The sequence below is a fragment of the Tribolium castaneum genome, chromosome 1 (genome assembly GCF_031307605.1).
Source record: "Tribolium castaneum strain GA2 chromosome 1, icTriCast1.1, whole genome shotgun sequence".
Classification (NCBI taxonomy): Eukaryota; Metazoa; Arthropoda; class Insecta; order Coleoptera; family Tenebrionidae; genus Tribolium; species Tribolium castaneum.
The window spans coordinates 33,974,735-33,987,322 of NC_087394.1; the positions used below are offsets into that span (position 1 = coordinate 33,974,735).

Genomic DNA, 12,588 nt, shown 5'->3' on the forward strand with positions numbered 1-12,588 from the left:
GATGTATTTCCTAGAGAATGTAAACTCAGCCAAGATGAAGCTGAAACTTTTAACAGTTCCGCTGGAAAGCATGCGAAACTAATTTATCACCTTTGCCTTGAAGCTCCGGATATGTAAATGTATTTTTCTTTATTCGGGCAGACAAACAATACTTCGACACAAGCTAGACAACTGTGAAATCATAACTTCAAATATAAACAATATACACATTCAAATTTATCGCTTAGTGTTGACTTTAGAATTTGCCTTCAATACGAAACTTAGACGCAGGTTCAATGATTTCTAACAGAATAAATGTAAAATTTTCAGTAACATTGCAAACTGTAAGCAATGTCAACACTCCTGTTTCTATTTACTCAGCCATAATTCCCTCGAGAGCCTTCATACCTGCAAATCCTAAGCTTCTTACCCTAGATTTGGGAAACTATTCTAATAACTAAACAATGGTTCCTAAATCCCGAATAATCACCAACTGTGTGTAATATTAGAGACATGACTTTTGCAGCTCATAAAGCATGTTTGACTGAAAGTTTAGCCAAATAGTTGGAATCTAACAATTAACCTTGCACAACTCTAATAATAATTCTAAGTTAAAAACCTTATTAAAATCTACAGTGTCGGTCAAACAAAATTTGAAATAGCAAAACAATAGACGTAAGTAATTATTTTCAGGAAATATCGGTTCGATGATATCGAACATGAACGTGGCCCGTGTGGATTTCCAAAACCGAATGGATGGCGTTAAGCAGTACATGGCCTTCAGGAAAGTGGGTCGCGAGTTGGAAGCTAGGGTAATTCGTTGGTTCGCATACACATGGGCAGAAAGCGGAGCTTTGGACGAGGAGCGCGTCCTATCGGCTCTACCAGATAAATTGAAAGCGGAAATTGCTATTAGAGTACACTTAGAAACACTCCGAAAAGTAAGGATATTTCAGGACTGCGAGCCAGGATTACTGGAAGCTCTCGTGCTCAAATTACGCCTGCAGGTAGGCCTATGATTGATTTTATGTAATATTTCGCTCGCCTACAGTTTGTTTACACGAAAACGAGACGATCCTCTTTTCCTCGTTCATATTTATGAGATTTACGGACATAAGTGTTTACTTATATCGCTAATGCCAACTGAGGAGTTCTTACTCAATCGGCGAACGGTTCACGCCGAAAAACGCACACATTTCTAAAATTTTAAATTTGAATTTTCTCACCCGAAAAGCCAATCTCTTAGGGATTTAAAACCTAAATCTTTTTATAAAAATGCGTCTAGATTTTAAAGAAAGATTCACATATCTAAAGCAAATTCTTGTATATTTAAAAAACATTAAACATTAACTTTTTTTTTCAATTTGGTCGCAATGTTTTTACTCGGTTTTTCAGTTAAAAATTTGAAACCGTTACATAATCTTTTGAATACTTACAACCATATGCCATAATGTACTATGTAAATATCTATCAATTTAATCTGTTAGTGTTATCCTAAACTTACACCGTGTGACAGCAAGACAAAAAACAGACTTGTTAAAAATATTTTTCAAATTGTATCAATCAGTATAATACGTTGATGATAAAATTGCTCTTATTTGTGAAGAGAGAATTCTGAAATTGAAATATTAAAAAACTTAAGGGGAGTAAGGTGATTTAATTTAACCAAAAGATGTTTAGGTTTTTGTGTATTATTTTTGTCCTATTTTACGTTCGTGTGCTAATTGATTTCGATTTTAAAAATCCAAATTTTAAAATTTAAAGTTAGTCGCGTTAACGACGAAATGCACCCTCTTATGAACGTGGAAATTATTGTGGCAAAAAATTTACTGAATTATTGGCAATTTTTCTATTCTTCATGTGTACTTATTTTATTATATTACTTATTCTCACATTTTTGTTTCAATTTTGTACTATGTAGTATTATTTAATTTGAGTTTAAAGAGATTCTAAATGCTACAATTTTTATTTGTTTAGTATTTCCTACATTTCCTTATTACTTATCAATCAGGAGTAGGTAATTATATTTTCTTGATCCAAGAGAATTTTCGATTTAAATTATTTTTTAAATTATGCCTTTGCTACTTAACAGAGTAAAAATGAGTTTTGTTTAATGACGAATTTTGGATTATAATGCTATAAAGTGAACTGTTTAAAAAATATTTGGAATTTTAATAAGACGTCAGTCTGCTTAACAATATTTTTGCTATATCTCACAAACTAATATCGCACAGAATTTAAAGCTCCGTATTAAATACTTCAGAATATTCAGAATTTTTCTACAATAATTCTATTATACAATATTCTATTAGTTCTGGAGTTATTGCCCGAAGAATGTCAAAAACATGTTGGAATATTCACACTCACACATTTCAAACGTCGATTACGGCAAAACTATTCTAAAAAGTGGTTCTATTTTGATGTAAATCTGTGTAAAATAATCCAGCGAATCGATTAGCGTCGAGGAAATCACCAAATTCTCAATAGTTTTTAAGTTAACTATTTATTTAAATTATTGCTTATGTTTGCAATTTTTTTAAAAACTATTAATCGGAGAATAGTAAAATTGATTATTAATAGAGCTTTCCAATTGTTATAAACGTATTAGGGTTACGTGTATTAGTTCCGGAGTTATTGCCGAATGAATATCGAAAATACTATTAAAAAATTCACACAATCACTTTTCAAACGTTGATTATGGAAAAAAATTGGAATTATTTTGGAACAGATATTAAGTAATGCAAAAAAATTATTACTTCTTGTATCATCTGAGAACAAGCCATGCTTAAATTTTGCTTTGTGCAAGAAAACCGTCAAAAAATGTCGGTAGAAAAAAAATATATACATAGAGAAAAATACAAAGTATTTACTAACAGACGTGAATTCTCTGTGGTAATAAAATTTGTTTTTTAATTTGTTTTTCTCATCTTATATATTCCAAAATTTCTGCATTTTAAAATTATTGGTTTCAAAGTTTCCAAACTTATTTCGCTATCAACTTGGCGGTTTGAAATGCATAATAAATGGCAACTTACCTAATTTGATTAGTTTTGATTTGAATTTGAATTTGAATTGAATTAGTTTAATACTGAATTAAAGTTTAATTTCGCTTTCTGTAAACCGACCCTAAATTATAACATAAAAATCTTCACAGAAAACACATTTTAATTTTCAACATTTTTCAAAATTCCAAAAATTATCTTTCAAATTTAATAGTATCTCTACTACTTTTCCTAATTAAGTTGGAACTTGTAGGGATATTAAAATTTTTTGCTGAGTTCTTACTCATGAATAGATTAACGTAAATGTGCGTAAAAAAATCTTTTTCAACTTATAGTTTTAAATTTTAAGAATCACTGATAGAAAATTTTTTAATCACATTGACAAAACATCAGAGGTAAATTATTAACTTATTAGCTCACTCCCGTAATTCTTCTATTTCATTTTTTGTTTTTTTATTAAATTTAACAAAAAAAATGCAATTTATTACACAAATAAACATGCTAATAACATTATTTGCAAATTCTCAAAATGTCCATTTTAGTTTAGGAAAAAATACGTAATATTGCTAAGCTATTTCTTGAAAAAATTATAAAAGAATACATATTTTCACGTTTCATACAGCATTTTTTACAAATTTGTGATCGACGTGACTGAATTATAGAGTTTATTTTAATTTTAACAAACTCTGAAGCTGCCTTTTCGAAATTTAAAATCTGTTATTTGAATTTGAGCAAATAGATAATAATAATAAGGCAAATTTTTTTAAGTTTCTTACGTTTTGCCACTTATATGGTGTAAACTTAGCTTAATATTAAAGCGATTTAAAACTATGGTTTTAAAGACTTGTTATCAGTTATCACAATTTTTGCCGCCCACTTGAGATATCCTGAACCGCATTTTGAAGTGAACCTTTGGCTTCTGATCGCTCTAGAGATAAACTTTTCCCTTTGCATTCCTTCCTCTGACTGATTTCCAGTTTTCTTTGAAAAATGGCAAAACGATTTGCATTTTCAGGTGTTCTCCCCGGGTGATTACATTTGCCGCAAGGGCGACGTGGGCAAAGAGATGTACATTGTGAAACGAGGTCGATTACAAGTGGTAGCCGATGACGGCATAACTGTTTTAGCAACATTAGGCGCAGGATCAGTGTTTGGCGAAGTGAGCGTCTTGGATATCGCCGGAAATCGCACCGGAAACAGAAGAACGGCCAACGTCCGGTCGTTAGGCTACTCGGACCTATTCTGCCTGGCCAAGGACGACCTCCTAGTCGCTTTGGCGGATTATCCAGAGGTTGGTTGCGAGCGAATCGGGCTCAAGGGGGCATTTCCCGGAAACGTGTTTTTTCCAGGCGAGGGCAACGCTAACCGAGCGCGGCTGCCAGCTTTTGCGGAAGGACGGTCTACTGGACGAAGATGTGTTCAAAAAGGCCAAAGAAACTCAGGATTCGGTGCTCGACAGCATCAAGAAATTAGAGAATACTGTAGAAATATTGCAAACACGCCTCGCTAGACTTCTTGCCGAATTCAGCGCCAGTCAGGCGAAGCTGAAGCAGCGACTGACCCGCTTGGAGCTCAGGTAATTTATCAAAGAATCAGCACAAGTGCCCAATTAAATACGACAATCTGTTTGTGTCGGATGACCACGAGGGAAAACATTACCGAGCTATTTCTCAAATGCCGCACTCGACGTTTTAATTAACATTTGAATATTTCTTTCGCCACAAACTGTTTGGCCACAAAATAAGGAATTAATGCTTTTAATTAAAAAAAAAAACTAGTGGACAAGTTACAAAATATTCTTGGATGAAAAATTTAATAAAAAATCCTGACATTAAACAAATGAAGACATGAAAATGATTAAAAAAACACGGAAACCTTTTAAACCTCCACTATATTTAATTCTGTTTCTAAACTTCTGAAACGAAGTTGTAAAGAAATTATCAAAGAAACAGTTGGTTGAATGAAATTTTCTACAATAAAGTAATTCTTTTATTCGTAGAAGTTTACAAAGCTTTGGACACTTGCAGCACGTGCAATACACAAAGTAAACAAAAAAATTGTAAAAATTATTAAAACCACAAGACAGTTCACGTGGTTGTAGAGTTTTTATACAGAAGAAATGCTTTAAATATGCTTGGTACAGCTAAAATCACATCAGATATTAACCAATAACTTTCTCTTCCGGATAAAACTGCGGCCGATGGATAACAGGTAGGTAAAAGCTCGATAAAAAGATGATATAATTTAACGTACTTTTACTCTCATGAATGGGGAAAACCTAATTGAAAATTGTTATGAACTATTGAATAGGTTAAACATTTGCGATTTAATACTAAAAAAAATGAAAAAATTATTATTTTGAAAAATGTGGGTTAAAGTTTTAAAATATTGGAGTGATATTTTTAAAAATATAAAAAAATTACATTAAATCCTAGCTCTAGTTATTACACTTTTAAAACCTACTCGAATTTACAAACAGATTTAATAACAACAACAATACGAGTTGGATTGTCTTCGTCAAAATAAAAATACTTTTTCAAAATAATAAATTCAATGTTTCGTTTTAAGTACTACGAAATAATTAAGGTACAGACTAAACCAAAAGTAACAACGCTAAAAATTAATATTTTTGTTTTTACTTTTCAAATAAATATTCGAACAGGGCGATGTTTTTTTGTAAATGTCAAATTTTTTTGTTGATAGTATATATACAGTCTTTTATCGTCCCGGTAATAATAAAAAAATTAAGAAAGAGTTAAAAATTAACAAATATTTTTATTAAGACACAGAAAGCTTTGTCATTTTGTACTTCTTTTATTTTATAAAGGATAATTTTTTATATTTTTCTTAATAATTAATAAGAAAATTCTTACCTAACTTACCTAATATGAAACCTTAAAATTTTAAGAAAACAATCCCTGCTTACTTTTGTAAAAGTTTTTGCTGTATTTTTTTTATTTGATTCTTTTACTGTAATTTTTTTTTGATTGTTTCATGATTACCAGAAAAATAAAAAAGTATCTAAAGGTCTCAGTTATTATTTAAAAAAATATTGAAATTGATCGAAGATTTTTTTGAAAAATGTTTTATATTATCAAAGATATTAATTTTGAGCGATATTTTTTTGTTCAGTCTGTAAAAATACAGACGAATGTTAACAATTTTGAAACGAAACAAGACTGATTTTTGGCCCGTTTCTTAAATGATAAATTATAATGATATTTTTTTTAATAATGATTTTGTTTACATCAGAATCAGATCGAAGGTATAAGACAGCGAGGCCTTTCAGTAGTAAATAAAAAAACTAATAATAATAATTAATTAAAAGAAGTAAATTCACTAAAGTAAAATTACAAGTGCAGAGACACTTTTTAGTTTACAAAAAGCGTACGACAGTAGCGCTTAAATGGGACAAATGCACTCATTTTTTAACCAATTCGTTACATTTTGGCCTTATTTTTGAAAACATTTTCTAAAAAAAATGCTTTACTGCTTAGAAAACGTACTAAAACACCCATAAATTAAAGAATCATGCCACTTTTGACTTAATAAGTACGTGATTTAGTGATTTCACCTTTCAGTTTAAGAAAATACGGCAAATTTTTTTTTGGGTTTTTTGACTCAAAAACGTGTTTACACGCGCAACAAAAGCATTTTTGACAAAATTTTGTAATTTTTTGAGTAATTTTTGAAAAAATTCTGCAATAATAACACCGCTTTTGACTCAACTCGAGGGTTTTTCGGCGTATTTTTCGAGGAACCATTGTGTTTTTGGATGAAAAATGGGCCAGACTTCGACCCAATTTAGAAAATTTTCCGTTCAGTTTATCAAAATTTTGTGCAAAAAGTACGTTTCGTCTCAAAAACGACCTTAAACGCTCGTAAACGTAACTTGCCAGTTTATTTTTTACAAAGTTTTCACAGTTCAATGATTTTTTGGCCCGATAGAGAAATAGCGAAATCGTATTTTATTAAAAAAAATATTTGGCTAAAATTATTTTTAGTGCTCTATCGTGCTACTTGGTTATTCAAATTTTAAGAAAACTCTAAACTCAATAAAAAATACGTAAGTACACAAAACTTGAACAGCTCGTCTCAAAACTTCTAAGTTGGCTCGGTGTATTATCAGTATTATCACACATAGCCGCTGATTCCGTGTCAGAACTTTCGGACTCTCCGACTCAATGTTCAGGATTATAAGTTCATACAAAGAAAGCCAGACAATAAAACGTCGAGAGCATTATACTTTCAAATTTAATATTTATGTACAGAGTGATTTATTTTCTCTTCGGCCTAATACAAATGGCACTATTGAGGATCTTTTACAATCCTCGATATGCCTATCTATCTTTTTTAATACAAATCCACGTATGGCTCCCTGGTTACACTCCAAATCTGTTTGATAGCAAGTCGGAACGTGAACAAGACAACACACCTGAGACCTTAGCAGTTCCTACAGGACGTCGAAGAGTGCATTCGTTTGAAGAAGACAGGATATTTACAGTCGCTAAAAAATTAGACAATGTTCCGTTCAGTAGTAGACATAAAACCATGTAACGACATAAAAAAGTAATGTACATAAGTTTTAAATTTAAGCGAAGCTTTACGAGTTCTACTGCTGTAACGATAGAGAAAACAGTTTATATTTTGTCAGTTTTTTAACTAATGTAGGAGTTAAGTGTTTCAAAGAGTAAGTGACGAATATTTCTGTTTCTAAAAATAGAGTTACGTTTCCCGTTTGATTAATTCTTATTTATATATTTTTGTACACATTTATTTAAAAACCACTGCAACGTACGAGTATACACTTAATTATGTGATGTAATATAGAATTAAATAACGAATAACAACAAAATTCATCTAGTTAGAGCTAGACACTTTTTGTGTGGTGTTCTGTGACATACCTCAGAGAAAAAACTCGAATATTTTTTTTACCACAAAATTCTAAACAGTGTAAATTTTAGTTAGGTACTCTGAACTCGAAATTGGATCAAGATTAAAAATCAGGACGTTCTAAATGTCTCATTTCTAGCTTTTAACGCAGAACACAAGCGCAAATCTACTTCTTCCAAAACTTACAGTTCGATTTTTTAATCGCAACTTTACAACCAAAATACTTTCACAAAAATTTCTTCTATAGGCCATAAGGAATATAATTTTTTTGAAGAAAGCTCCAACTGTTATGGAACAACGAACAAGTCAAAATCTATAATTTATTTTCGTTTAGTTAAATTACGTACCAATTACGTTTAATAAAATTTACATATCTCAAAAACAATAATTAATGTAATAAATAAATAATAAATTTCTGGTCTAACATATGACACCCAAAATTAAAAAGAAAAAAATAAACTTGTTCTGAATAATTAGAAATCACACTTTTTTCATCATTGTAGTTACTCGCTGTACAATGTGTTACATTAAACTCAGGTAAATGAAATATTTACTTGCTGTACTTCTAATCAAAAATGCACTTTTATCTTCTAAATTAGACAAATAAAACATAGTTTAGATTAATTCTGATTTTTTCGTAGAAATAGTTTTTTAGGACGAAAATGTAGTGGAACGAGCATAAACTTATTTTAAATCAGAATTAGAGAGCGATACACGTAAGGTATAAAACTAGAAGCACACAATTACTTTAAAATCGCTGTTATAGACATATCTATTTTCATAACTGTTCGTATTTTATAAAAAGTTTGTTTCTTTGTAAGGTATAGATAAGTACCTAATTTATCAGAGCCTTATTATAATTGTGATAATCCAAGATTTGTATTAAATGTACATACTGTTAATGATAAAGCTTTAAATAGGTATGAACAAATTTGATTTTTACTGTAACACGTTTTTTCTAAAGGTAATTTCTATAACCTTCTGTTAGGAAATAAGCGGTAGCTGATTAAATTAAAACCTAAAATCATTGTAAAAATGGAGCCATGTAATTTAAAAACGATGTAAAAAATACTAATAAATATTAAAACTGATCTTGTCAGTTTGTGTGTCAATGCGAGAACCTGTCAAATGATGTGGCCAAAATTAACGTGAAGTGATAAAGTTCCAAAATTAAAGTCGTCCAAAAAATGCCTCCCTCCACCATCGTCGTTTGATTGATGGAGTGTTCAGGATTATGTCGCGTTTGTGGAAACAAAATAGTCTGTAAAGATGGGAACATGTGCACGTTGGGCGAACACCTCCTAAAAAACCACCCCGAAGTGTCGATGACCCACTTTGTTATGGAAAATTGTGAAGACCTATCCAACAGTAAAACAAGCAACAAGAGTAAGCACCGCCGCAGTAATGCGTCCGAGATTTTGAAACGCACCAACAAACGGAACAACAACCTTTACAAAACAACAGGTAACAGGTGTGTACTTTTTTTCTATTTGTGATTAATGCATTTTTAGTCGAGTCCTGGTGTCCCGGCTCCCGTCCACTCCAGTGTCCGAAGTGTGGGAACACCGACCAACCGTACATAAGAAAACAGAGAAATAAAGTGCGCTGAAACATTGCCTGGGTGGTTTAGACTGTTTTATGATAATTTTTTAGATCGCCTACAATTCGTTGGGGGCGTTTTTCCTGCTGGGGTGTTGGCCTTTGTGTTTCTTGCCAATGTTGATGTGTGGAGGCACAAATACGATTATCTGTTGTCGAAAATGTGGCTACTGCTTTGGGACTTACGACAAAAAGAAGGGAAAACTCATCCCTTCGACCAAGGATTTCAAAGTGGAAACTCCAAACATCTGCTAGGCGAATACGGAATATTTGTTAAACGTAGTTGTAAGTTTAAAATTTGGTGTAAAGACTTGTTGCGTTTAATAAATATTTTAGTATTTATTTTAATGCAGGAAATGTGTTTGGATCCCGTATCGGGACGAACAGCATTGTCCATAATTATACAAGTTAAGAAAAAAACAGACGCAAAAATAATACATATTAATTCAAGACATTTTGATACAACGAATTAAAAAATAGACATTATTTTAACTTTGTGCTTGCAATATGTTTGGTACCAGTTTGTTTAGTTTTTGTGTAATGAAGCAGAGAGAAGATGAAACCAATTATACTAATAAAAAGCAAAAAATTACGTATTTAAAATTTTTACGAATTTTCACTTTGTCTCATATTTTTCAAAACGCTGCGAAAGCGGTTAAAGATATTGAAAAAATACTAAAGTTGTAAAATTTCAAACAAAAAAGTCTGTAGATTTCCATCAATTTTGGTCGTAACACTTTTGTGTTAATATTGTTCCCGATAAAGTGTTTGTTCTAAGTACTTTTAAAATTTATTCTAAATATAGACAAACCGTCATTTCATAACCAATGAAAATATTGAAACACAAATCATATTTCTTTTAAAAACACACTCGTAAAAATATTTATAAACTCACAAATTAAGTGTGGTCTGTTTCTGAAATTTCTTTAATGCAACCAAACAAATTCACCCAGTGTTTTAGGTAAATTGGGGTGTTTTTAAGATAAAAAATAGATAAAATTTTAAATTTAAATAACAAACTGATTATTAAATAACTAAAAACTTCAGTAATATGTTGCTAGCCCGGCGCATCCACCATTTTTAAACTTGTAATATTTTTAATAAATGATTTTACAACCAATAAAAAGTGATAAAATATAAAAATTATGCTTGTTTTAAAATTGATTAATAACATAATAACGTATATTTATTTATTTCCACTAGAATTATATTTACAAGTTGTTTTGATTGTAGAAATTATTTTTTTAAAGTTGGCTAAATGTGTCTCTCACAGTAACTCAAAAACTAACAGTTTTACTAAATTCAGCGTTTGCTGTTGAATACTAAATATTTTTCTCTATACAAGTTAATTTTTTCAGAATTTTTCTGCCTGTCCTTGTAATTTAAATTAATTATTAAAAATATTAATTTAGTAAAATTGAAAACATTTTTACATAATTTAGTGTTTGCTGTTAAACTTTTATTCTAAATATACAGACCGTTTTATAACCAATGAAAATGTTGAGATACAAAAATCATAAACACAATTACAAACAAACAAAACGAATAACAAGTTGATTTAGTGAAGTCTGTTTCTAAAATTTCTTTAAAGCAACCACAAAAATTTATCTTGTGTTTTGGGTAAATTGGGTTGTTTTTGAACTAAAAGATAAGATACAATTTTAAATTTAAATAACAAAGTGATCAGTAAATACGTAAAAACCTTGCCCGGCGCATCCACCATTTTTTAATTTGCAATATTTCGAATAAAATGTTTTTACAACCACCGAAAAACGATGAAATATAAAAATTATGCTTGTTTTAAAATGGATTGGTATTGTAATAACGTACTTAAGCCATTCAGTTAGATATCTACAAGTTATTCTGATTGTAGAAATCATTTTTTATAAAGCTAAAGTACTAAAGTACTAATGTTTTTCTCTATGTATGTCAGTTTCTTCAGATTTTTTCTGCTCTTCCTTGTAATTTAAAAAACACTCGTAATTATTCAATGAATTTTTATTCTCATAAAAAATTACATGTCCAAAGTATTAACATTTTCTAGTTCAAACCGTTATAAAGTCTAGAATTTTTTTGCTAAGAATTCGTAAGGTTGTTTGTAGTTTTTTTATCCATTTGTTTGAGTTTGGCGTCTTACTTTTAAAAGGTGATGCTCGTACTGGTTTTGAATTAAATTTTCAATGGAAAATGCATTTACTTTGTTCATTTTCAATAAAATAAAATGAGTAAAACAAGCAAAGACTCATCACACAAGATGCTTTTTACTCGCAAAATTGGAAGCAAAAACATTTACTTGATTTTATTCAAACAGTTTACAGTAAAATGTGCATTTTATTTTTGTGTCATTTTGCTCAGAACAGTTCACAAAGTTGAGCCTAAATTTTCCCACTTGAAGTGTGACGTTGAGTTGACTTTGACACCGTCCATCAAATGAACCCCGAATCCAAAATATGTCCAAGTAATGAACGAAAACCAAAATGCAAAAAACGAAGAAACTCCCCTCGAAATTTTCGAAACAGTAACAGCTCTAGTAAATGAAATAGTCAACTCAAGTCCTGTAAGTCCACAAAGTGTATCTAGAACTAGCGCACCATCAACGAGTGCTCCAACAAAAGCAACCGAACAAGCCTCCACAGCCCAACTCCCGCAAGTCTATTCTAGGCAAGCAAACCTTCTCCCAACTTACGAAATATTCAGAACTTCGCGACAATTCGACGAATCGCAAAGCGATGTCGCTGTTGAGCAATACTTGGCCCGCCTTCGGGCTGCAAAGACAAGCAGACCGCCAACGCCGTCGCCCCCCTGTGTGCCCCCCAGCTACTCCACGGTAATAAAGCAGGGGCGCCCCTCGCTAGATATAAGGAGGGATGTGAGGTCAATGGAAATGCAGCACATTAGCCCCTTTTCGAGAATCCCGCCACCGTCTTATAACCAAATACATGGTGTGTGGTCTCGGGAAATTAGCAACAATTCTTGTATGTTGTATGTTATGTTATGTGGCGTTTGTGTTATGTGTCTTATTTTTCAGCTGAGGAAGTGTTGCTAGGGCCAGACCCTATATACATTTGGTGCTCACACTGTGCCACTGTTGTTATTACAGCGACACAGGCTCAGC

General features: G+C 31.3%; 2 protein-coding genes across 3 annotated transcripts in view; both read left to right on the plus strand.

Annotated features, from left to right (window-relative positions):
- Positions 1-8,965, plus strand: part of CngA (Cyclic nucleotide-gated ion channel subunit A) — a 41,619-nt gene extending 32,654 nt beyond the window's left edge. The window contains exons 6-9 of the mRNA XM_064356807.1: positions 673-986; positions 3,997-4,272; positions 4,331-4,557; positions 7,388-8,965. Coding sequence (XP_064212877.1) covers positions 673-986; positions 3,997-4,272; positions 4,331-4,557; positions 7,388-7,538 — 968 coding nt within the window. The 3' untranslated portion in view covers positions 7,539-8,965. The remainder of the gene's footprint in view (positions 1-672; positions 987-3,996; positions 4,273-4,330; positions 4,558-7,387) is intronic.
- LOC103312283 (uncharacterized protein) lies at positions 8,961-9,954 on the plus strand. Of its 2 annotated transcripts, XM_015977725.2 has the most exons (4): positions 8,961-9,338; positions 9,386-9,474; positions 9,528-9,758; positions 9,810-9,954. In XM_015977725.2, the coding sequence occupies exons 1-3, from the start codon at positions 9,092-9,094 to the stop codon at positions 9,726-9,728; spliced, it is 537 nt and encodes a 178-aa protein (XP_015833211.1). In that variant the 5' UTR covers positions 8,961-9,091; the 3' UTR covers positions 9,729-9,758; positions 9,810-9,954. The 2 variants fall into 2 exon arrangements, with proteins under 2 accessions (XP_015833211.1, XP_008190760.1); XM_008192538.3 differs by lacking the exon at positions 9,810-9,954 and having other exon boundaries at positions 9,528-9,803.
- Positions 9,955-12,588: the final 2,634 nt, after the last annotated feature.

Bases quoted from the DNA above. Each gene is read 5' to 3' on its own strand.
- LOC103312283 (XM_015977725.2), top strand. From the start codon at position 9,092: ATGGAGTGTTCAGGATTATGTCGCGTTTGTGGAAACAAAATAGTCTGT. The intron at 9,339-9,385 runs GTAACAGGTGTG...ATGCATTTTTAG, and splicing joins CAACCTTTACAAAACAACAG to TCGAGTCCTGGTGTCCCGGC. The intron at 9,475-9,527 runs GTGCGCTGAAAC...ATAATTTTTTAG, and splicing joins TAAGAAAACAGAGAAATAAA to ATCGCCTACAATTCGTTGGG.